Source organism: Dreissena polymorpha, chromosome 3 (assembly GCF_020536995.1).
Source record: "Dreissena polymorpha isolate Duluth1 chromosome 3, UMN_Dpol_1.0, whole genome shotgun sequence".
NCBI lineage: Eukaryota > Metazoa > Mollusca > Bivalvia > Myida > Dreissenidae > Dreissena > Dreissena polymorpha.
Window position 1 is genome coordinate 150,305,144 of NC_068357.1, and position 26,459 is coordinate 150,331,602.

General features: G+C 35.5%; 2 protein-coding genes across 11 annotated transcripts in view; one reads left to right on the plus strand and one right to left on the minus strand.

The window, feature by feature from the left end:
- Positions 1-26,459, plus strand: part of LOC127871974 (uncharacterized) — a 341,340-nt gene that overhangs the window by 66,717 nt on the left and 248,164 nt on the right. The gene's annotated exons all lie outside the window — the stretch shown is intronic.
- Positions 16,258-24,022, minus strand: LOC127871983 (uncharacterized). 8 transcript variants are annotated; one of them, XM_052415313.1, is made up of 6 exons: positions 23,904-24,022; positions 22,759-23,122; positions 21,930-22,350; positions 20,881-21,121; positions 19,726-19,888; positions 16,258-19,062 (listed from the first exon to the last, which is right to left on the minus strand). In XM_052415313.1, the coding sequence occupies exons 3-6, from the start codon at positions 22,062-22,064 to the stop codon at positions 18,159-18,161; spliced, it is 1,443 nt and encodes a 480-aa protein (XP_052271273.1). In that variant the 5' UTR covers positions 22,065-22,350; positions 22,759-23,122; positions 23,904-24,022; the 3' UTR covers positions 16,258-18,158. The 8 variants fall into 8 exon arrangements, with proteins under 8 accessions (XP_052271273.1, XP_052271275.1, XP_052271272.1 ...); XM_052415315.1 differs by having other exon boundaries at positions 22,983-23,122; positions 23,859-24,016; XM_052415312.1 differs by having other exon boundaries at positions 23,859-24,016.

Genomic DNA, 26,459 nt, shown 5'->3' on the forward strand with positions numbered 1-26,459 from the left:
TTACTTCTCATATTAATTTTGTACTCACTGTTGGTCAGGTTGTTTTAAGTCATTGAGTGTACCATGAACAGTGAAGATAACCTATTTTCCAACCTATTTTTAGGTCTTACCAATCTTGTGCACAGACTGATCATGAAAATGATTGAATATTAGCCAATCAATGAGGACGCTTTCTATGGAGAAATTTGCATTGACGTCAATGTAGTTTTGTGGTTGAAGCAGAAAGGGATTTAAAACCTTGAAAGTGTTTGCTTTTGTCTCAGTTGAATGCCAATGATTAATGCAAGTTCTAGATTTAGTTTGGGATTTTTTTTTAAATGATGTAAACTTTTGACTGTTTAATGAAATAGACCAAAATTTAAATCCATTTTCATCTAAAAAAATTAAGTAAGAATTTTGAAAATATATTTTTTCAATAAAAGGACTTTCTGCTAGAAAGATTCAATGCATCAACATAAAGGTCAAGAACACACTTATGGATTTAAAAATGCACACTCAAGTTTAATTGTAATGGGAATTCTAGTAAAATTCTATTAAATAGGTGATTATGTTTTAATCAGAGGTCAAAGGTCAGGTCACTGTTACTTTGAGTTGAACAAAACTTAATTATGTAAACGCTAAAAAGTACACATGATTTCATCATTTAACTTTATACACTTCAGATCCAATAAACCACGAGTCGTTATTTTCCAATGTCCTTTTCATGCATGGTGTGTCGGCTTTGTACCCCTTTTTTTCACGCACTATAATTTTCTGTTTTATTCCAAATTTCATAACTTACCGGTAATCAAGTTTGGTCCAGATTTGTGCGCCTTCATTGAACATTGTTGGCGTCGCACTGAAGTGCGCCGACTGGTATGTAATACGTTTTTATTTTGCTTATGTGAGAAGTTATTTTACGGATCAATGAATATATCTTTGTTGTCAGAATATCTTGCATAGTGGTGATTTTTTGTGTAAATTAGTGTAAGTAAGTACTGCATTTGTGCCTATTACATTTACTACAACATTTATTGTCAATTATGCAAAGCTAATTCTTTTGATTAATAACTGATCACAGGGACTGGGCAATAATAAAAGATCACAGGGCCTGGGCAAATACGCGAACCGGTGAAACTTTCTGGTTTTGTATAAAAACAAAACTTCTTTGTTCCACTATCCTAGCAACCACCTAGTTACTAAAAAAGGCGCTATAGAGCGCGAAGCGCGACAGGTATTATTAATTGTAATAATGAGTCTTGATAAAGGAAGCAGCCGCTTATCAATGAGGAGCACCATCACAGCACCCCAGTCTCATTACTATCAAATCCTCCTACAGGTTGTTTTTTTAAGAACCACATATAGAAGGCCGCAGGCCTGACCCGTATCTTGCCAGTTGTATGGCCCCTTGGTATGGACCTTTAACCTCGCTCACTATCCAGCGTTTAAACTTCCGGGTTTACATTTAAACCGACTATTAATACCTTATTAATATCTTAGTTAGAAGGTGATTTTTCAAGCGGTTCCCTAGTGTAGTGGTTACACGCTCGCTTCACATGTGAGAGGCCCAAGGTTCGGGCCCCAGTAGAATCAAATTATTTTATGTGTGTTCTATGTTAACTTTTTGTTTTGATGTAGATATTTTAGTTTAAAGTGATGTTATGGGCATTTTGCACTGTTGAAATGAGCTGAAAAGAATTAACAGATCAATAGAGTTAGTTAAAATGTGGTTACTGATCAATTATCTGCAACTCATCTGGCTACCAGTTGTTTATAAAAATATATTTTAAATTCGTTATTCTTACTTGACCCACCCAGTCCTGTAAGCCGAAATGATCCGTAAAACAAAATTGTGTCTTTGTATCGTATGAACGAATCTGCACTAAAACTAAATTTAGGTTCAAATCATACCATGCATGATCAGTTGTCAAACGAAAGTACAGTTGATATTCAAATGCATTATTTTTCTCTTTCCGGAATATTGTTTTAGAATGTTGATGCTGCATTAACAAATATAAGTGTATATGAAGTGAAAACACCAAAAATAAACAACGGTTGCGATAGACACCTATAAACTGTTGGATGCCCATAATATCACTTTAAATAAATATGCTGTTTTATTGTAACCATTTTTTGTTTTCATCATTCCCATGAAATATATGTGTGAGAGGGTGGGGTGGGGGGTTCGTAAACACACTTTTACAGTGTTTTCATATCAATGAGTCATCAACCCCTATCGTAAATGAGCAACGTAAGAATAAGTTCAGAATCATCTCCCCTTGAAGTTGAGAAAACTATGAAATTACGCTAACAAGATGAAGCAGATTTTTTAAAACCTACACAGTGCTGTTCCATTATTGAAAACTGCACACGGATGCCATTAAAAAAAAAAAAGGAAACCAATGTAAATAAAATGAACTTTGAAATATTTTGGAATTATTTAACAGATTCTTTGTACATTCCAAGAAATTTTTCACATACCGTGACAGTTTCGATCCACCATTGGTGAATCTTCATCAGACCGTGACTTTGCGGGAAATGCACGTCACAGGGCGGGTTTACTGCCGGAATTTTTCCCAGCAGTAAACAAAGGCCTGTAGATGGGGCTCAGTTGGTAGCCCCTCTCGTCCCTGTTCATTACCCGTCTCTCCTTAGCTATCTTAGCTTAGCTAACCGATTCCCTAAGTTTTCTGAGTGCGGTGTTGTTTTCCCTAGCAATCACTTTCACCCTCTCCAAGTCAATGACATGGTTGTGCCTAGCTATATGGTTTGTAACTGCACTAGAGTGTTCTGTTGTTTCTGATTCTCTCCTTCCTGACCGCGTGAAAACTTGTGGGCTGTTTTTAGCATCTTTTTTATGCTCATTCATCCGAGTACCAAGTTTGCGACCTGTTTCTCCTATGTACACAGTTTCACAATTCCTGCACAGGATCTTGAATACACAGCCACACACCTCTTCCGTCAGCGTCTTGTCCTTAGGATGTACGAGAAAGCGTCTGAGAGTACTGTGTGGTCGCATTGCTACACTTATGTTGTGCTTTCTGTAGACTCGCGCCAGCGCCTCAGATACATTTTTCACATAGGGAATGACTACCATACCCTTCGACTTATTCTTGGTTTTATCCCTTTCTTTCCTCCTTTTACCCTTCCCCTCTTGCTTTTCTGATAACTTCGTTTCAGCGTCTTTAACCACTTTGTTTATTGCCCATTGTGGATATCCACACACTTTCAGTGCTCCCCTGATGTGGTCAAGTTCCCTTTTCTGATCCTCTTTATCCGTCACTATAGTAAAACATCTGTCGACTAGAGTTCTTACCACACTCAATTTGTGAGATAACGGATGGTGGGAGTCGAATTGCAGATATTGATCTGTATGGGTAGGTTTCCTGTAAACCAATAACTTCACTGATCCGTCCTCCTTTCTCACTATCAAAGAGTCCAGAAATGGTATCTTGCCCTCAGCTTCCTCCTCGTTTGTGAATTTGATACTGCCTGTAGTATCCACTGTATTCAAGTGCTCAGTCAACTGATTTACATACCCTTTCTTCACAATCTCTAGAATGTCATCCACATATCTCTTCCAAAGTTTAGGGGCGCATGTTATGGGAGATGTTGCAATAAAAAAGGCCTGCTGTTCTAGCCACTCCATAAACAGATTCGCTACTATAGGACTCACTGGTGAACCCATTGCCGTACCAAACTTTTGTTGAAAAATTTCCCCTCAAAACTGGAAATATGTGGTGGTCAAGATAAATTCCAAAAGGTCCATAATATCATTCACTTCTATATTTGTTCTCTTTTTCAATGTAGTGTCAGAAAGGAGCCGTTGTTCAATGATTTCAATAGTTTTGTCAATAGGTGTGTTTGTAAACAATGACACAACATCATGTGAATTGAAAATTTCATCATCTTCTATCATGATCCCCGACATGCATTCACTAAAATGTTTAGAATTTTTGACATGCTGATCGGTCTTACCTACGAGAGGTACCAGAATGTCTGCTAATGCTCTGGAAGTGCTGTTATCAATAGATCCTGTGTAGTCAAAGATCGGGCGTAGGGGGGTATCCTTTTTGTGTATTTGGGTGTACAGTACATTTTAGGGACATTTTCAGCAGTGGGGTATAACTCATCGTATTGATCTTGATTCAACTTGTTTTCACTTTTCAATCTTTGTAATATTGAAACTAATTTGCGTTTGTACTTAGCTGTCGGGTCCTTTGGTAACTTTTCATAAGTCCGGTCATCACTGATCATTTCCAACACTTTCTTTTCATAGTCATTTTTATCAAGAACGACTGTGGCCCAGCCCTTGTCTGCAGGTAGGATCAAAATGTCTTTATCCTTACTTAAGTCTTTAAGGGCTTGCTTTTCATCTTTCTTAAGATTCGCTGGGGGCAACTTAGCACTCTTATTATACCGGTGACTTCCAATCGTAACGTGTCTGCTTCATCCTTACTTAAGTTTCAAGAGGCCTGTTCTGTTGCAACTACGATGTCAGTCATCAGTAGGGCTGCAACGAATCCAAAAAATTTGTTCGGATCCGAATCCGATTCCAAATATGGTTTCTTACAGTTTTTCGGATCCGGATCCCTCATATAAGAGAAAATTAGAAGTTTCTGTTTAAATTAAAGACATCAATGGTTTTAGAAGTATAATTTGACTAAAAAACATTAAACATTTATTAACAAAAAAAACATAACAAAGTTCTCGTTTAACATTGTAGAAATGTCAAAATAAAACGAAACCTTAACAATTATTCACTGAATAGTTTGTTTGTTAACATGTGCTTTTCACTGTTCATACAGTTTGATGTTTGTTTTCACAAAAATTAGCATTTCAACATTGTGCGGGTCCAGGAATGCCCTATGAGCACTGACGAGATCTCCTGCTGTGCAGAAGATTCTCTCACTGGGCACTGAGGTTCCTTGCATCACAAGATAGCATTTAAACTTAGTAGATGATGCTTTCAAGACATTACAATTTACATGATGCAGGAACTCAATTGGACAGGTCGCGAAATTATGCAAAATTTACCTGAATAACATTCCAGACACACTGGATCCACTACCGTTGTTTTTAATACAACTCAGAAAGACAATAAGGATTGAAAACTTACTTATTGCCATTATGAATTGCATTTGTAATGTGTAAATCCTCCATGATTTCGAATTAGTTTTGCTTTGTCGCCAATGACACTCTTATACAATAAAAGCCGCAGGATCTCGAATGATCTGCTATTTGACTGTCACACGTCAATAAATATCGACTATTATCCTGCCTCTGTTGCAAACATTGACAAAATAAAGCAGGGTCGGATAAACTAGTTGATATCCGGCAGTGCATCACGTGACCGTGATCTAACCGTAAGTATGTATTCCTACGCGCCGATTAACATGTTCTAATATTTGACCTTTGAAATTTATATGGACGCATCATGAATTTTATAGTTATATTATATATCATCTTTTTTTTGTTCTTTAAATTATATTACCGAACCAGCTTTCTGTATTTATCACTTTCATTTACTTGATTACGCAATTTATGACGTATCTAGTGTGACGTCATTTCTCAGACAAAACATACCATCTAGTTTCTCACAGGATGTTAGGGACATCATTTTGACGTGGTGGTTTTAACAGTATTTTTTTTTTTTATTTTAAAGCATGGAACGAATCATAAACGTATTTTGGATAGTGTGTTTGTGTTTCATAAGTGTTAACTGCGATAGGAATAATATTATTCGCTACGACAGGATTATGATTTCGTAAATCGGGTTTTGGGTCAGAAAGGTTAGATTTCGCTACAAACGCTATAAAAAATAGTGTGGTTTAAAATACATTTTGATAATGGAAATGGAAAAACAAAAATGGAGTTCGAAAAACTTTGAAAGGGATGGAAGAACAGAAAATGGATGTGTATATCGTTGTAAATTTATTGTTATAAGCAATCGATTAAAGTTGTCATTAAGGTAAATAAAATTTAGTTTTTGTTTTGCTGCTGCATTTTGTTTTCATTTTTTACCAAGAAAAATATCACATTCTCGATTAGTTTTTTTATTTCTTCTCATATTTTTAATAGGAAAGTATTAAAAGGAACAGTTTAATGTGGAACTATTTTTTACGTGACACAATTGGTAGTTATTCGGTCGTCAGAATTGTAGGAGGCCTGACAAGAATAATTATATTGTTATGTCAATTAATCATTTGTATTTGATAAAATGTGTCAACGGCATGAAGCAGGATAAATCGAATACATAGTTGGTGCCGAGATGGATAAAATTTATCCGGTTCAGCCCGAAAAAGAAAATTAGGGCTCGCTAAAGCTCGCCCTATTTTCTTTTTCTAAGCCTCACCGGATAAACTTTCTCCATCTCGGCACCAACCATGTATTCTCTATTTATACATTTCTTTTATCTTTTAAATGGATCCTGCTGTATAAAAAATAATACTTGTGAAAACAGCGCTAGGTTACATACAACAATACAAATAAATATTTGGAACCGAAATTTCCAGGGGTGGATCCGTACCCGCGAATCAGAAGTAGGATCCGATATCTTGGATATTTCGGGTACCCGTTGCAGCCCTAGTTATCGGGATGGAATCCGGTGTTAAAGCATAATTTAAGCCTTTAGAAAGTACATTACGTTCTGCATCAGTTAATTTACGACTAGAAAGATTTCTTACCCACTTTTCTTGATGTTTCCCGTTCTCATTTTGATCAGAGACGTTTTTCTTTTTTTTAATCCAGCTTTTTAACTTTTCCTGGTGACGCCATTTTGTTTGTTTATGTGTACTCTCATGAACTTTCGCAAGGTGTGCACGTACTATTTCCGAGCGGTCGCTAGGCAACTGGGAAAGTAACTCTTTTTCCAATTCTACTTTTGTTTTATTTAGATCCAATAATTTATTATTTGAAATCCTTATCCTTTCACGTACTAAATCCGTTTGAGCACGTTTCACAATGTTTCTCGCTTGTAAGGTATAATCACTGGACATTTCACTTTCAAACTAGGGAGGTATTACATTCGTCGCGACACCTCAATGTAAACACGATATGGTTGCGTAATCAAGCAATTTTTTTCACCGTGTTTTGCAAAGTCCCAAGTTGTTTGAAGAAATCTTGTCCATAATCTGTTCTAAGGTCTCGAAAGAAATTCATCAGGAATGTTTTTGGAAATTATTTAACAGATTCTATGTACATTCCAAGAAATTTTTCACATACCGTGACAGTTTCCATCCACCATTAGTGAATCTTCATCAGACTGTGACTTTGCGGGAAATGCACGTCACAGGGCGGGTTAACTGCCAGAATTGTTCCCAACAGTAAACAAAGGCCTGGAGATGGGGCATTCCGTGCGGCTTTAACAATTTATATTGTAGAAAAAAGCATGATACATCGTTATAAAAATAGTATTTCACTCACCTAATCCGCTATCATTGCGATCTGCTTGTCGGAGTTTTCTAATCACTAGACCACGTGACTATGCGGGCGGAGCGATCGATAAGGCCTAAATTAAAATTGAGTTTGTTTGCCCTTTACCGACCGACCCACTTTTTACCCCCCGACCCAAAAATTTTTATTGCGATTTCTGGAAACTTATTTTTTTTATTTTCGTTTTTTTCGACGATGATAAAAGAGCCGAAAGCAATATTTATTCATGCGCGTATTTATATCCCTGTCTATTATTATCGCCCTTGACCGACCTAGGTCGCTCCGATGGTTGGAATTTCATACGCCCCAGAATAGACAGTAATGCAAGCGTCTATAACCAGCATCGCGATCGGCGGTGTTCCGTGAAAATGGCCGAACGACATCATACTTAACCATTGGTTCGCGAAAGTAGTCGGACATATACGAGTTTACGTTCGTTGTACACATGTTGTTAACGTGATCCAAGATGGCCGACACTTAAAAGAAATAACGATGCTCAGCGAGAACAAATAACTATCGAATTTACGACGGACATCATATAATTAGTATCGATTAATGAAAAGAGCGTGTCATTCTACGATTGAGCATAGGTTTTAGATACAAATAAAACTCTCTTTTTTTTGCAAATGTATGAACTGAATGTCACAGAACAAGTGATGAAGTGTTTGAAAATTGGAATGCAGTCTACTCGCAAAGAAAAATACATCTAACATTTACAGGATTTTTTTTTGTCGAAAATGCAAAATAAAAGACAAACATGATTTGATTTATATGCAAGTGGATCTGTGTTTAATCAGATTCATGTGCATATTCTGCTTTATTATGTTTGCCACACTGAACAGTTTACTGTAATGGCATGTTTGTGAAATGGATATGTAAAGGTAAACTTATTTAATTTATTAATGTCTCTTAGCTAAATACATCGACAACACTCAAGTATATATGTTTAAAGCGTTAGTATATCCACTGTCCTACAGTGGGACTAACCACCCTCTCCCCCGTTGCGCCTACACCGAAAGGTCTTTTAACGTACCTCTCCAGATCCAGAATTTATTTCCCCAAATCAAGTTTTCATGCTTATGTTAGTTGCAATAATACAACTCCCAGCTATTGACCCTTTGAGCTGTACGTATGTACTCATAAAAGCTCAGAGCATTCAAGAAGAAATAATGCTTTATAATAATGTTCAGTTTGCACTTTTATGAATTTACTTTTCCATGCTGAGACTATGCACTAACCGGTCAAACACTTAAAATTGAGGCCTGTAAAAACTTCAACAGGCCTGTGAATTGTTTCTCCTGGTAGGCAAGTCTGGCCTGTAAAATGTGATGGTCTTTCGCCACGTCTGAATTTTTCCATTAAAGGCTTTGGGCTGTCTTTCTACACTCCTTAAATGCTTGTTGCATGCTAATTAAGCCCAATTTAAGGGAAAGGTTTAAGTTAAAAATAAAAGCTGTCTGGCTGTTAAATAATTACAAATGCATTTGAGCAATTAAAATCATATAATGAACAAATATTTGATGTAATAACACACAAGCATGCATTTGATATTAATATATGCAAGAAACAGCAAACAAGATAATGTTAAGCTACATAGGGCTTCGTACACTGCAACAGTGCTTTAATAAAAGTGTTTTAAATATTCATAGACTATTAGTGTATTAAAAATATAATTTCTCAAATAAAATAAAATAATTTTCCTACCTACCTACCCACCTGTAAAATTTAGGGTCGGTAAAGGGCAAACCAACAATATTTTAATTGTGGCCTAATTTGGCGACTGGTCAATTACATCACAAAGTCAAAACGTGTCTATGGGCACTCAATTGGATGAAGTCTTGTAATTGGGTGTGTCGACACTCCTTGGCTGCAGCGCCCTCACACTACTTTGTGGGAAGGGGTCTGCAGCCCTTAGAAGGTGGAATTTTTTCTAAATGGGGGAATTTTTATATAAAAAACAACAAGTTTTACAACTGTGTTTAACTGTTATAAACATATATTTCTATATATGGGACTATCTATAGGACAAAAGAGTGGACTTTAACTCAATCTATTAACAGTAATCTAATTTAAATGTTGGTCAGTAGGTAGGCTTTTTTTTCTTACCATAACACTTAATTGAATATTTAACTCAACAAGAATGTCATTATTTTCAGGTATCAGCAGTGTGAAATGCATGACAACATAGTACTAACTTTCAGATGTAGTTCTTAACAAGAAGATGTTTGATCCAGATTGTCTTTATCTGTAAATTATTGTACAAATAAATATTCTTTGAAAACTAAAGACTTCATTTTGAATAAAGCGTTTATTAATTAGAAAGTAGATGCGCGTTATACATAAATGCGCGTTATACACAGCGTTTTACGGTTAATGTTAATTAAACAAAACATTAACAAAAATAACAGTTCTGAACGATTCAGACGCTTTCCGCAGTTGCGTAAATTTCGGACATTAAATTCGGGTGCGGGTTTCATAACAGAAAAAACGTTTGAGTCCGCGGTTAAAAAACAGGGTCGTTTGGGTAACCGGAAACAAAGTTTCTTTTTTGTTAGCCTATATTGGACAAAGCGATATAACGGACCGTGATATTGGAGTCAATTTGGAACTATAAATCAGCGATTTTTTTGATTGTTTTTTTACATTTTCTGAGGGGGGAAAAAATCAGCTTTTGGGGGAAAAAAAAACTTTTCAGGAGGGGGACTGCAGCCGAATTCGGCGGCAGATTTGATAGATTGAGGGCCCTGGGCTGGAACGAACAACTGCACTGCGTACACATCCATCGTTACCCGGAAGCAGCTGTTCCACGACCCTGAGTTTCCACTTCAAGCGAGGATGCTTGGCAACTTGTTTCAGATTATTGCTGTTTGATGTCCAAGATCTGAGAGTCATCCCAGCATTTCCAATCAACTTTCTTGAAGCGTGAAAGAACTGCATCATGTCTTCCTTATTCTCAAAACTTGATATAATATTGTTGACATATAAGTCCTGAAGTATGATAGCAGACGCTCCGCTTTTGGTGTTGGTACTCAGGTGTTTCATAAGCGTTGCATTCAGAATATATGGTGAACACGTGGCGCTAAATAAAACTACACAGAATCTGTAAGTCATCAAACGGCTTAATGGGTTATTGGGGTCTTCAAGCCATGTAAGCCAATGTGTAGATAAGCTTTTTCAATGTCTGACGTAACAGCAAACTGATGCATTCAAAAGCACGTTAGGTTGGCAGTTAGTTCATTAAGAATTGGGGCAGTTAACTGAACGCAATAATTAAGCCTTGGGTCATTACTGCAGCTGCAAGCATAAATGATTCTGAAAGGGGTGGTTATCGAATCTTTTTTCACTGCGTGATGGGGAATATAAAGCACTGGAGCCTGGGAATCGTCTGTAACCTTTTCAATGAAGTCTCTTCTTTCTTGATCTTGTATGACGGAGCTGTACTCTTTTAGCATTTCCGGTTCCTGTCGGAGTCTCCTTATTGTGCTCTGTGTGCTTCCTAGGGCGATATCATAGTTCGAAGGAAGATCGGAAGGTCGTCATTCCATGGCAACTTGGCGACATATCTACCATCACAGAACTGTATGCTGCTCTCCTGATATTGTTCCATCGTGTTCTGGCGATTTGGTTCAGTTGTGGAATCATTTATCCCATACTCTCTAGCGACCAAAACTTTTCAAGGGTGGTATTAACCATATTTAAACTTGTAATGACGCTGATGACATGATGCACAGGTCGTTGAGTAGTGTCATGCAGTGTCAGTCCAGACAAAAAGGTATCTGATTTTCGACTTTACAGCAGTTGTGATGAAACTGTAGCTATCCCTGTCTTCAGGAGAATTGTAGTGTGTCTACTATGAGCAGTAGACATGTGTAACATGGTCGTTTCCGGTTTCCGTTGTTTGAATTCCGGTACATTGTGTCGAGGGTTCATCTCGCATATTGAGGTATGATGCTTTTTACCACAATCCTGACATCGGTGTTTTAAACGGCATAGCGAGACTTGATGACTTCCAAGACAATTAAAGCACAGTTTCTTCTGTTTTACAACTGTTAGCCTGCTGGCTGCGTCCTTGAACTTGAACAAGCTGACGGCTTGTTCTCCTTGCTGCAAATTTGGCATCGAACTTCAATGCGTTTATTTTGTGAGGTGTGCGGCTTCATCTGTATTGTATTCCTTGATTTAAATGTTGAAGCTGTGTAGAATGTGATAGATGACCGGAATACTGATCCCTGATCTGCATTTAGTCCAGCTTCAGCAATTTTGATCTCACAAAATATCGCACAACGCAATTCTCTCAGAATCCAGTTTCTGTCGCCGTGTTTGCGCGCTAAATGTTTGTGTACTTCCCCCGGGAGTTTATCGAGGATAATGGGTACTAGCAACCCACCATACGTTATTTTATCCTGCCCCACAATTCAAGGCCTCAAATAAACATTTCCATCTTGTCATAGAATTGTCTAAGAGTATGCAATTAATTTGTTGGCGCTTGTAATTGCACAAGGGCCTGCATAGTGGCGTGAATGATTTTGTAAGATTGTTCATATCTTTGTCACAACAGATCAATAGCCTTGTGATAGTTTGCATTTGTAAGTAAAAACCCTTCTATAGTCCTAGCAGCATCATGTTCAAGTTGGGATTTCAAATAACTGGACTTCTGAACATCAGTTAAACTTGGATTGAAATGCAATGTCATTTCAAACGAATCCCACAATGTTTGCCAATTCAATAGGTTGCCATCAAATGACGGGAGAGTAAATTTTGGAAGTCTGTAAAAATTACTAGTATTTGAATGAAAACCCGAACTTACAGTTGGAGTGACAGCTTGCAGGGATCTCTAGCATACCAGTTGTAGTTAAATGACCACGAGTGACCAGCGGGATAAACAGGCTTTCCAGTAGCCGTGCGGTGGAAGTGTGTATCCTAGAAGGCAACTCAGTGAAAGTTGATTGTAGCTCAAAATGTGTGATCAAGGACATCGGAGGTACCCTAGATGGCGCTGCGGCGGAAACTGTCAATTTCCCTGAATGTGCTGTTTTGAAACTTTGTGGAAGCCATACTGGCGTTGTCCGGGAAGTTGGCAGAGACCAAGTCTGGGTGTTTGCGGAGTTTTACGGTAGTCCAGTAACTACATCGACAGTAGTTGGTTGTAGTCCCTAGGGCGTGTTTGCGGTGGTATTCGACAAAATTTCATATGGTGCTTTGGCAGATGCTGGTGACACAAACATGCTCTCATCAGTGGTGACTGAAGCTGGTGGCTGACCTGGGAGGTCAACGGTTTTATTGTTTGTGTCTGTGGAAATAAACTCTTCCTTTAATTTCTGTAACTTTCGTTGAAGCTGATTCGTGTACGTAGATGTTCCCGTTATCTCTTCGGGAATTCAGTCAACGTCTGTGTGACTTAAAATCCTCTCATAAATCGCTTTTAACGAGTCCAATATTTCTGAAATGTTCAAAATCATCTTGATGGAGTCACAATCATTTTCATCTTTAGCAGTCTGTTATTCTACAAGTTCATGTGCGATGATTGTTTGACTCTTGTTACGGATAGACAATAGTTGCTGCAAATCTTGTTTCATCGTCATTTTTGTCAAGGCACCATAAATTGTGAGAAATGTTGCTTAGAAAGTACTAAGCGTCATAACGGTTCAATCCTTTATTAAAATAAATTACTCTATCTAAATCATAACAGTAAAAAGGCCGACGTTAACACACCAAATTGCGGCGAAGCATGGCGTTACATATTTTCAGAAATTCTTAATGGAACTTGGTCAGAATGTATATCTTATGAAGGCCATGTTTAAATGTGGATCCAGTATGGTAAAAAACCAACTTGATCACAAGGTCAAATCTTCAGCAATTTGTGTCTGCAAACTCAGTTGAGTGCTTCAGTGCCATAATGGCCCTGCTATTTTATTGTATTTTCAAATATTAAAACTGAATGTATCTTTGATACATTTATCTGAGACAACTGTGTATATTTCAATTATACTTGATATAAGGCTTCAAATCTTTTGTGATTACTTATGAGTATTATAACTTTGTTCCACCTCCCCTGTTCTTTTGAAACATAATAAGGGGTTCATCTAAAGAGATGATAACAATTGGCATAGATTTTTATTCAAAAGAGGAGAGAACTATTTTTTAACGCTTTATCTAAATATTTAATTAATGCCCCTGCTGCTTCCTATTTGAAAATGAAAATAGTAATACCAAGAAAGGGACACAACTTTTTTTCATAGAGAAATCCTGATGTCTATAAAATTACTTCCCCTGTTGCTACCTGTCCTAGTTCTATTTCCGATGATGATTCATTCTAGATTCCATGCCAATATTAGGCTACTGTACTTTGTGAGGTATCATCCCGAAACTATTGTATCTATTGCATAATTGTTTATTAGATAGATTATTTTAACACTTGATGATCATATTCCACAAGGAAGATTAGTTTTGAAGTGGACCAGAGCCCTATTCTCCAACCCATTCTTTGACCTAAAAGTAAAGAAATGATTCAGATTTAATAAAATATACCAAAGAGTATGCATATATACCGGCTTAAAATGGTGCTGACATTTTGAACCCATTGTTCTAGAATGATATAATTATAGGTGTTAACTGCCATGCTAGTCTTGAATTGCAAGTATTTTTAGTACATTACAGTTTCAAGAATATTCTTTGTGCTTAACCTTCAGTCCACAAATAGGTAGGTGAATATGGGCCAAGAACATTGTCTGAAATCTTTTCTTTTTTAAAAAGATTTATAGACTTATTTCCTTCAGGTAAAGGAAGACATATTGATAGAGTATCAGTTTGTAATTTCAACGTAAAACCACCTTCTTTATTTCAAGAAATATATTTTAACTCCAAAGGACCTATTAAAACTTGTCAACAGCATGATATTTAAGTAGATCTATTTTGTCATGTATTATCATGATATTCTTGCCTGAATTCCCTTAATGTTTATATTGTTCATTCCAAGCAATAATGGCAGTTATATAACCTCACGTCAGACTAAGCAATATTAAGGTCATTTAAACTTTCTGATGGTGCAATTAAATGTTCCAAAACCATGTTGAACCTTGCAGTATTATTGTGTGTTCCTCATTATTAATTTATTTAAAAAATACACAAAATTTTATGATAGTAAGACAATGTAGCTTGAACGTTGTCACATAGTGATTGATACACGTTAAACGTAGACAATAAACGTTGACAAAGTCCAATTCAGATTTCTTTACGTTTTTTTTCTGCTCATTAACACAACACAGTGTTTTCAAATATTTGTAAGGTAAACGCGAAGACCCGCAATGGGCCCCGCCCGCAACAGCAAGCAATAATGCTCCTCCTATGTTCAACTGTGTTCCTAAGACTAGCTATGTACTAAAACGAAATACATACATCAAAAGGTAACGCGTGCAAAATCTGATGGGCCGTGTTCAAAGTTATATGTCAAACTACTGCAACGTAAATATGACGTATGCAACGGACACATAATGAATACATACGGAATTTATCGAAGTTTGACACATAAGGTAAGCGAATATTCGTGCCTGGTACTTATTGACGTTTGATAAGCCGAGGCTACTGAAATGTTGATCTAGGTGACTGCCTATTCAAGATTGTATGAAATTTGGTACAAATTTCGATTATTATATTAATCATATATATGCCAGAAATTTTCAGGTCTGAATCGGGACATTCCATTAAAAATGTCGGGACATTTGACCAAAAATTAGGACACCTAAAACGATCAATCATGCCACCTTTACTGTAGTCAGTAATCGGTATATTACTTACAAAACCTCATTATTTCTCTCAAAATTGACGATAAATGTGTTTGAGAATTTCATGAACACAGACGTTCACCATTTTCCGGAAGTAAACACACTTGTGCACTATGCGGACGAATCCATGACGTGAAATTTCAGGGCATGCCTCTATTTGACATCCATTTGGGACAGAGGCAGGTGTAATCGTTCAACGTGATGTGCGCGCATCGAGCACTGTTTTTATTCAACTAATCAATTAACTCTAAATTTAGATTGACGCAATATGTACATATTATTTTCGGAAAATCAGTCAAAAAGGAAAGTAAATCTATGTGAAACACCAATGTGTACTGGTCAGCGCTCAATTTGTTTGATATGGTGTTTTGACACTGGTTTTTTAACCTCGGGTGGTATAATACACAGAATACCGCAGAATAATATCTGTGGACTTGATTTGGGCCATGAAATACAAAAGCCGTCTGCTTTAAATTCGCTTCGATTAATTTATCGCTAGCAATTTGCGACCCCTATCATAAAAACACCATGGTGTGAATGCGCGATAAAATCAATAATTTGCCTATAGATCACTGATAAGGTGTCCAAAACAACACTGGATCACTCGACTAGTAGATATGGTTTGTAAATAGGGGGCAATAAAGGGATTAGCGATGGTAATTTAAGCCAGACAGAGCTTGATTAGCAAATTTTATTGTGAACTTATAGAAGGCAGGTTGTTTTTAACGAATGTCGGGACAAATTGTGTCACATCGGGACACCGGGACGAACACCTCAAAAACAGGACTGTCCTGCCAAGATCGGGACGTCTGGCATGTATGATATTAATTCAATAGTGCCCAAAATGTTGGTTACGTTACAATGTATCTGAATGACTTCATCTTGTTCTGTCAACTTGATTAGGACTAATTCACTCCAAAGAAGTTTCTTTTAAAAATAAGTTCACTGTATGCCCAAGTATGCTTTGCTGTATCAGTGACAGTATGTTATACATTTAAATTAATATCATTTTCCTCACAAACTCTTTAATATAGTACTAGGAGTTATGCAGACAACAGCCATGTCCAGTTCGTAACAGTTTAATATTCAATTGATATATTTTTAAAACAGATTTAAATAAATGATGTACATATATAAGAAATAAATAAGAAAATAAATACTAATTGAGCACACATTTATAATAGTTTGATCAACAAACTTTACTACAAATACTATTTTGTATTTATGGAATTTGTTCACAATTAGTATACAGGTGTATGGTAAACAAAACGTAGATGATAAACAAGTATTTTCACAACCTTTTTATGTTTATTAATCATCCGCTGATTTTTAAAACTAAAAATTTAAAAAGGTGAAATACAATTATAAATGTATTGAAAATAAAAATTCTGGTACACGTCAAAACATTAGTCATTAATATGATAGGCAAGATTTATGGTATTTTTTAACACAAGCAAGTATCCACAACATTCTAATGAATCAATTTTTTTTTATATCTTACTAATATCACAAACTTCCCTAAATCTTAGACTGGTTCATTTAATGTTAAGCAGTTGTATTTGTGTCAATTAAAAGAAAATCACCAGATACCGTTTATCGTAATATATTGTATTTTGATTATTTATTTATTATTTGAAACAAAATATTTTTTGTATGCTCTTTAACCCTTTGCATGCTGGGAAATTTGTCGTCTGCTAAAATGTCGTCTGCAGAATTTCTAAACTTAGCATTTTCTTCGATTTTTTTTCAAAGAATACTATCAGAATAGCAAACAGTTTGGATCCTGATGAGACGCCACATTCTGTGGCGTCTCATCTGGATCCAAACTGTTTGCAAAGGCCTTCAAAATTCGGTTCCCGCACTGAAAGAGTTAATCTACAATTATATTTTTACATGGGCGCTTTGAGGACATTGGGAGAGAACAATTATACATTATTTATTAACAACCTTTACAAAGGAATCACATATATCATAAAAATACTGCATACATTGTTTCCCTTTAATCTTTTTTTTCCCAAATATATTTTACATACTACAGTCATAGGGGTTTACAAAATCTTAACATATAGATAGATGTATTATATATATATATATATATAAGTTACTTTTTCTAATAAGGCCTGAACAAGAATCACTGGTAAGACTCATTCAAACAATCAACCAAGATGACACAGATTAACAATGCCTAAATACAAAAGATGGTTTTAAATGGTTTTAAATTTAAACAATACAAACAATATAAATGGGGTACACAATGTAAACTGTTTTAATTGTCAACGCCACAATGTAAGCACAAATAAGTTAGCCTCATTTTGTTTCGGGCATTAAGTTGTGAACTGAACAGAGAAGCCTAGATGTGTATGAACATTGCCAAAATATGTTTTTTTAATTTGCTGCCTGTTTAATTATCATGTGTGTGGGAATGATACGATATGCAAGAAGCAATATATATTTAACGTAACGCAAAAATGTGCTACAGCAAGAATTGCAATAACATCTTTACAAAGTTGTTAACATTATATTTACAGATATTTCAGATCTATTTAAGTTAAGATCTCCAATTTTCATATTTATATTTACATCTGTACAGCTGCATAATACTTAATGGGAATATGTTGAATGTTTTTATATGTAAAGTGGCAAAATAGTAACAGTTAGCACTTAAAAACATGTAAGCCTTTAATGTTTATAAAAAAAAAAGTTTAGTCCAAAAAAATGCTTAAATTATTTTTTTTACAAGCTAATTTCTTGTGTACTCTGGCAAATGTAGAGCTTTTTGAACAACTTGTTGACAAAATGCCATGCATTTTTGTCAAAAATTGGTTTAAATAAGTGTAATGCTGACTGCTATTATTTTGTTTATGTGTCATTCAAGCACATCATAAATGCCATATAAATGCCTTGTCTCATGGATTGTGCTTGTTTTTGTTTAACATCAACATGTCAATATATTATTATGAACAATTAAGGAAATCTGCTGATAGGTAGATAAGTCCTCTTTCTAGTTGCATTCACAGTTTTTGGCGGCACCTTCCTGGAAGTTACTGGATTACTCAAGTCAGCAGTCGATCCTTTCCTATGTGTAGCCCGAGGCATTCTCCTGTAACGAGACATACTGATTGGACTGTGATTTAAATTATTGTCATCGTTAGAGGCCGACTGGGTAGCTTTCAGATCATCAATCATTTTGTTAAGATTTGCCAGTGTCTTTTCCTTTTCAATGTGCTGCCTGTTGGCTGCTTCAAGAGTCTCACATCTGTCTGTTAAAACTGCATTCCTCCTTTCTAACTTATGAACCTCTTCTTTTAATTTGTCAATCTCCTGCCTCTGTTGTTGTTTTGTAAGTTCATATTTGTTTATTGTTTTGCTATAGTCATATAATTCTTTTAACATTTCTTCTGACTTTGCTTTTTCCTTGGCCAATTCTTGTGCGTTATGCTTTCTGTCGTACTGTGCTTCTTTCAGAAGTTCTGTAAGCTTTTTCTTTCTTTCAGAATCACCAAGAATGTAATGACATTGTGTTATAATTCCTTCCAGAGTGTTAAGTTTGTTTATCATTCTGTTGACTTCTTCTCCTAACAATTCAGCAAACATTCCAATGTCAGCAATATTAGTATCAATGTTGGCATTAACGCCAGCATCAACATCGTCACTACCACTTTCTATGCTCATGTTCTCATTACTGTCAGTGTGCTGCTTTTTGTATGAATTATCAATGTTAATATTGTCACATAGATTTTCTTCCCTGACTTTGTTATAAACCCGTTTAAGTTCTTCGTGGTTTTGATCAGCGTATGACACCAGGCTTGAACCGACAGGGGGCTCTGGGGTCTTGGATTCCTCTGATACATTTGAGGGTTTTGTCATTCTGGAACAATTAGTATGGATTTGATAACACTATTATTGCTTTCGAATAGTTGATATGGAAATCATTTCATCGCAAACACACATAAAATTATACAGTGTCACACTACAGAAGTGATTAAAACCTTTGCTTAATGAGACCAAAAAATTACTTCCATCAGATGTAAAACAGATAATTGACCATATCCCCCCTTGATTTTTTTTAATTACAATGAAATTTAAAAACAAAAAAACCCATTAGACTTGTTCTTTTGATTTTGCAAATTGCATAAAAATGCCTAACAACAATTTTTAGTATGGATATTCACCCCACTTTCACAGAGCTAAAACCAGAACCAGTATTAACAGATCTACTATGTGAAAAAATATCCCTAATTGAATGAATGTTGAAATTTCAAGTAATGTGTGTGTATGCGCAAATTCTTAAGTATTTATGATTTCAAAAAGGAAAAGTGCTAAACCTCTAAGCAATATTCACTATTTAAGAAAAAGGAAACCCTACTAAGGGCTCTGTGACAAAACACTGAACAGCCAGGCAGATCCAAATTGTATATTGACCAAAGCTGATATCTGAAGTCCATATACAATTTGGGTTACCTGGTTGGTCACTCTTGTGCCATTGTGCCTGAATTGTGATTGTCTATTTCTTATACTGCACTAAACTCACCTCTGTTTTCTTTCAGTCTGTATCTGCTCTGACAGCCATCTCTCCATGCAACGCTTGTCCTGGTGTGCAATTGTCTTTCTGTGACCAAACGTCTTATGGATGAAACATTCAACTTTCTTCTTTACATCTGCATCCACCTGTATCTCAGGCTGTTGTCTCCCACCTGTGTTAAAGAAACATCTTAAAGCCACAACACTTTGTTGAATATATTTTTATGCATATATCATTTCTTTAAGTTATACAATGACTTTAAATGCCATTTATTTCACTACAGATAATTTCTTTTTTAGGCCCCCTAATCTAAAGTTAAGTTCACATGAAGGGGTAAAAAATCAAGTTTAGTCGTTAACAGCTTGTTTGTCACACCTTCACTTCACCAAATTCTAATCAACCTCGACTTAGTTCCACTTACCATCCACTTGTGTCTCACTTAGTCCACCTTCAATACACCAAGTTCTTATCAACCTTGATTTAGTTCCACTTACCATCCACTTGTGTCTTACTAAGTCCACCTTCAATTCACCAAGTTCCAATCCCCCTTGACTTAGTTTCACCTACCAACCTCTTGTGTCTCACTTAGGTTCACCTTCACTTCACCGAGTTCCAATCCCCCTTGACTTAGTTTCACTTAACATCCACTTGTGTCTCACTTAGTTCCACCTTCACTGAACCAAGTTACGATCAACCTTGACTTAGTTTTACTTACCATCCTCTTGTGTCTCACTTAGGTCCACCTTCACTTAACCAATTTCAATGAACCTTTACTTAGTTCCACTTACCATCCACTTGTGTCTCACTTAGGTCCACCTTCACTTCAACAAGTTCCAATCAACCTTTACTTTATAGTTCCACTTACCATCCACTTGTGTCTCACTTATGTCCAACTTCACTTAACCAAGTTAAATTAACCTTTACTTTATAGTTCCATTACCATCCACTTGTGTCTCACTTAGGTCCACCTTCACTTATCCAAGTTCCAACCAACCTTTACTTTATAATTCCACTTACCATCCACTTGTGTCTCACTTAGGTCCACCTTCACTTATCCATGTTCCAATCCACCTTGACTTAGTTCCACTTACCATCCTCTTGAGTCTCACTTAGTTCCACTTTCACTTAACCAAGTTCAATGAACATTAACTTAGTTTTACTTACCATCCACCTGTGTGTCACTGCGAGCTGTGAGACCACCATTGCCTCCACATGCGGTACACATGCTGATGATGGAGTTCTGTCTGACAAGGGTCATCTCATCTCTGTAAGTGGTTTCTAAAGTGGATGCCAGCCAGGGGTAGTTTGGCTTTAGAATCTCGATGAAGTTGTCAAACGCATCTGGGCCACGTTTCGGCAGCATGTGCAGCATCACATACAGCTTGTCAGTATTTGTTTTCTCAGCCTAAATATAACAAACACATTTTCTGTTAGGTACTTGCTCTCTTAACTGCATGCAATATTTAGAATGGATTCAATTACAACACGAATTGCTTAAAAATCAGCAAGACTTTGTTGAAAGTTAATTTGAGTGCTGTCATAGATATGGTCTTTGCCTGTAGTATGGAAATAGCGAATTTAGTTATCATTGAGGGATGTTTAAGCTATATTTCTTAGGACATTTGCTTGAATATGTTTCATTCATACAAGTTACCAAAAAATGCCAGTTATAGTCATGACCTGAGTTTAGACCTTATACATGTAGCTGTATTCACATTTGTTTTCCTTTAAGTACCATTATTTTTAATGTACGTCTGTTAAGAAGAAGAAAACTTTTGCTTTCTAACTCAAACAGCTAAAATCAAATCATCATGAAACTGCTTGGCAATGTTTGTGGGCATAATATCTCAGCCAAGTGTGATAACTAGCAAAATCTCTTGAAGCACTTCTGAATAATGGCCTTGAATAATAAACATGGCCAAATTAACCTTGTCCACTTTTTTAATCAAATAGTTTGCAACCAAACATCATGACACGTGGTAATAATATTTGCAACTTTATATATTGGCCACTGTATTTGATAACCAGCCAGAACTCATAAATCACTTCTCAATTATAGCCGTTAATTAAAATAATAAAAAATGATAAAATAAAACTTGTCCAACCTTCGACTCCACCAATTTTAATCGAAACATCATCATTGATCACAATGTTAATATAATGGATTATCACACACAAAACACAATCAAACCCTAGTGAACAAGCTGCCGTACCTTGATGGTTTCAATCATGTGTTTCTCGAATAGTCGCCGTTGGTACATGATGCCCAGAAGCTCCTCTGTAAGCATGATGTCATCAGCAAGAAGCTTGAGGTGACGCTGTATTGCCGCTCGCTGTGCGTCATTCATTGTGTCGGCTGGTTTAGTGTATTCGATTTTCACCAATTTTTTTTTTTACCCAAACTGACAGTTAAACGTTTACAGTTGTCTCAAGAAAACATTGTCATACTTATTTGAAATACTCTCCATACTCTTCAATATTGTCATTTTCACAATTTTCACATTTTTGTCTTTAATGTTCTGTATATGAAAGTCTTTAAATGAAAATTTCTTGACAACAATAAGTGTTATTAATTTATATTTTTTTAAATATAGAGTCAAGACTGTTTATATTTTACGTGATTATCACAATTGCCTGTTTAAAGAAATTATTTATTTGAAATTGACTTAAGATTGTATTTTCATGTTATTTTATTATTTTTATTTGTATTGCCTATTTTTAGGTCCAAGCAACAAATCCTAGCCTCAAATACACATGTGATAAAACATTAATTGTTGCTTGAGTTGTTAAGTATACATATACTGAGTCTGCATGATCACAATTTGTTCACAACCCTAAATGATAAAACAATTATCTTATTCTTGGTGTATAATTGAGTATAAATTTCCCTCGAGTATTCAGATTCACAGGTTGGAACACCAACTTGCCGCCAATCATAAGATCCCCTCTTGATTGACAGAATTTCTTCTGACGTCTATAATTTAATCCTTTATCACCTTAACAGCACCTGACCTGTAAAAATGATCTAAATAATAATAACACCTGCTTAAGAAAATTAAACACCATCTTTTGTTTGTCTGCCATGACCTTTGTAATCCTTATTTGTTGGTTGAACACAAATTTAATCCAGTGATTTTGGAAATTGCCAGCTTGGATACAATAGTCACTATTATGTGACACTATGAACTAAATTTATAGTATCTAGTTGTTGTAGTTTGATATCACATGATTCACAAAGTAGTTCCAAAATTATGTCCCATCCTTACGACTGTCTCCATCACAAGTTTTCCTTGTTACTTCCAGTTTATTTATCTCTTTGCAATAAATGTCCAGTTTCACAGTATTATTGCAGTCACCCAGGCCTATATAATTTTGTTAAGTCGATCTGATTGTTCCTTGCGTTAATCTATTACCCATGGACAATTAGTCAAATCAGTATTTAATCTACAGAGTATTGGTATGCAGGATGCCATACAAATCTTACAAATAAAAGGCTTATTCTTATTCTTTTGTTATTAAATGCCAATAAGCAAGTGTTATGTTTTCGTCTGACAAAAACTGTTAAAACAGTTTAAAGTGAAAATAAGGCATTATTTCCTGAAAAAACGACCAATTTTGTCATTTTTGCAAAGGGATGTAACAGTTGAATTGCCAGAAAAAATGCTAAATGTGTATCTTAATTGTCTATTTTCAAAGAACTGAGAAATAACCTTATATATAATAGATATTTTAGATTGGCTTTAACTCTAAATGATCGGTTAAATAATCCATTGAGTACGCAAGATATATGAGGTGGTTTAATGCTTTTTCAAAATTTTACGATAAGTGTTTACATAATGGTAACAAAAAGTATGTGTATTATACTTGTTGTGTACCAGCTTTTATTCAGTCGTATACCATAATTATTTAAACAGTTACTCAAGTTAAAAACCTAAATCCAAAAACTGAAAATATATCTAAAAAACTTAACATAACATCAGGTTTTATACAAATTACAGTGTTTTTTTAATTATTTGATTGTTTCATGAGTATCTATTTTTTAACAATTTATTTTTTAAGTATAATTTCCTATGTAAAATTTGCGGTATTTGTCTTCAGTTCTTAAATTAAATTTAATAAGAACATATCCTTGACATAGTTACCACTATAACACTAGTTTAAACTGTTAAATCCTTAGAAACTATCACCTGTATTCAAACCAACAGACCGCAAGACTTAGCTCTTAAATAAAAAATTTCAAAGAAAATATTTTGTTACAGTCCTTCACTACAACCCATTTATCACACAATCTGCAAGTGGGTAATCAGTGTAAGCAAATATGGCATGTTATACAGCAAGATAAGGTGTACTGATCATTAATCCTAATATGTCGGTTTGTCTTGTGTAATTATCTGTCAATAAAAGAGGCCCATCGTTCACTCGCTACAAAAATATAATTTGATGGCTGAAGGCGGTACTGTTGTATCTGCCAAACATTCCAGTTTCAGATACAAGATTTTCAAGTTAAATGATACCACATCGTCAAAATTTGTCTTGCAAATTGCAATGGTAGTGATGATATCATTTGTGACACAAGTTAATGGTCATGAGGCTCATATTTATATTCAATTACTTTCCAATTAATGTTCGGTTTTCAATGAACTGATTTTGATGCTTTATTGGTTGTTTAAAACATAAATATAAGCCATGTTAAATTCCAACATGGTAATTAACAGAACCCATTATACTTAGGTCCATTACTTGTGGGATATGGATGTGTGATATTGTAAATTAACTGCCCTTGTACTTGTATTTGATGCCAAATCCGTTTTGCAAATTTGCATGCCTTGTCAAAAAAGGGGTTTTGTCATTAAATTATTGAGTGAGATTTATAACACTGTTGAGAAAGTGCCATTTGGTTTCAAAGCCTCAATGATGACTCTTCTGCCTTTTTAAAACACTAAAAGCACATAAGATTGCCATGTCCATCTGGGGGGTAATATATCGAAGGCTGAACGGAAAAGAACGTAAAACTGTCGTATCTCCTTCTTTATTTAATATGAATTACAGCAGTCTTACATTCACCCCTCAAAGGAACATTTGACAAGATCTTATTATATGCTGATTTTGTTATTTCATGTAAATGTGATATTATTTAATCAAATATAATACAAGTCCAAATACTTTTACTTTGAAAAGACCTTTCATAATATCTCTTTATGGCGATCACTTCGAGTACTTAGTCCATATAAACGGATTCCCAGAGCCTTTGATAATTTTTGCTATGGCGGCTCTGGGAGTCCATATGCACCCCTTCAAAAACATGGGTGCAGTTCAGCGCACGGAATCCGTGCGCTTCACTAAACAGGCGTCTTTCGAGACAAATTGAGGAAAATAATGAATAAACTTCATAAACATGTTAAATTTACCTGAATGGCAACCTACGGATGTTATCCTTTGTATGCACCCTATAAAAACACGACGATGTTTCAACACACTTTTCTCACTGACATTTTTATGTTTAAATTTTAACAGTGTATTCTGTATCCAATACCACATCGTTATCGACTTTAATAGGCTCCATCACATAACCCGATGTGCAAAATATTGGTGTACTGCAACCTAACCAATATTGGGTCAATTTTCCAATATGTCGGATACAGCGTACGAAAGGAAAACTAAGTCAATAAAAAGCAATTATTTCTTGCTTTAATGGTACCATTTGGATGCGTTTGTGGTTTAAACAGGTAAACTTTAATAAGTTTTTGCAGTTTCAGTGTTCCTTAACCCTTGCATTGTTGATAACATTTTGCACCCATGGACAAGAGAGCGCATTGCAACTCTCAGCAACCCATTGGGGTATAAAGCTGAGAGTTGAATTATTGCAACTATTCGAGTACTAAACTGTATTGGAGACATTTTCTGGGAACCAAAAATCAAGTTTAAAATGTACAACAAAAAGACGCAAATACCTTGTATATTTGAAGATATGTATTTTTCCACCACCATGTGATATAATCATGAGATTTTTCACTTGGATTTCATAAAAACACACTATTATGCTCCACCCCATCATCGTTTTGAAAATTCAAGATGTAATTGTAAAAGGGTTTTTCCTTGAATCACAATTTTTACCATGATCTTGCTGTATTCCAATGTGTCATACTTAACATGGTTAGAAAGAAAACCAGTGAAATAAATTCTAAACATTCAATTCTGAATATGTACCTCAGAATTTACACACTGGTTCTTGCCAGCATGTTGTTGTTGATCATCAGGAATACATGGGGCAAACATGTTAGCCTAGACACCTCAACACACCAAGTAATGCCATGAAGGCTGTTTTTGCTTACATGTTTACCTTTAATTTCATACCAAAATACATACTTTAAACCGCATTTTATGAACTTATGCATCATTCACTTAAAGCTTTAGTGCTTTATTATTTGCACACCTAGATGTCCTTTGGATGTTTGCAATTGCTATTAGGGTGCATTTTAATTCCTGAAAACTCAATTACTGGTAATCTATTTATGCACATGTTGATCTATCTAGAGGTCTGAATGTCATTAAGTTTGTGTTTTTGAACAACTCTTATAGTTCGAATCTCACTCAAACCTTTATCATTGAATGAAAATAATATGCAGATGATTTAAAAAAGGAGTTTTGGCTGTTACGAGTTTTGGCAGAATTATGGTCCTTTGTATTTCTCTTTAGTATAGAATAAGTCCCAAACTATAGTGTTTATGTAACTATTCCATCTG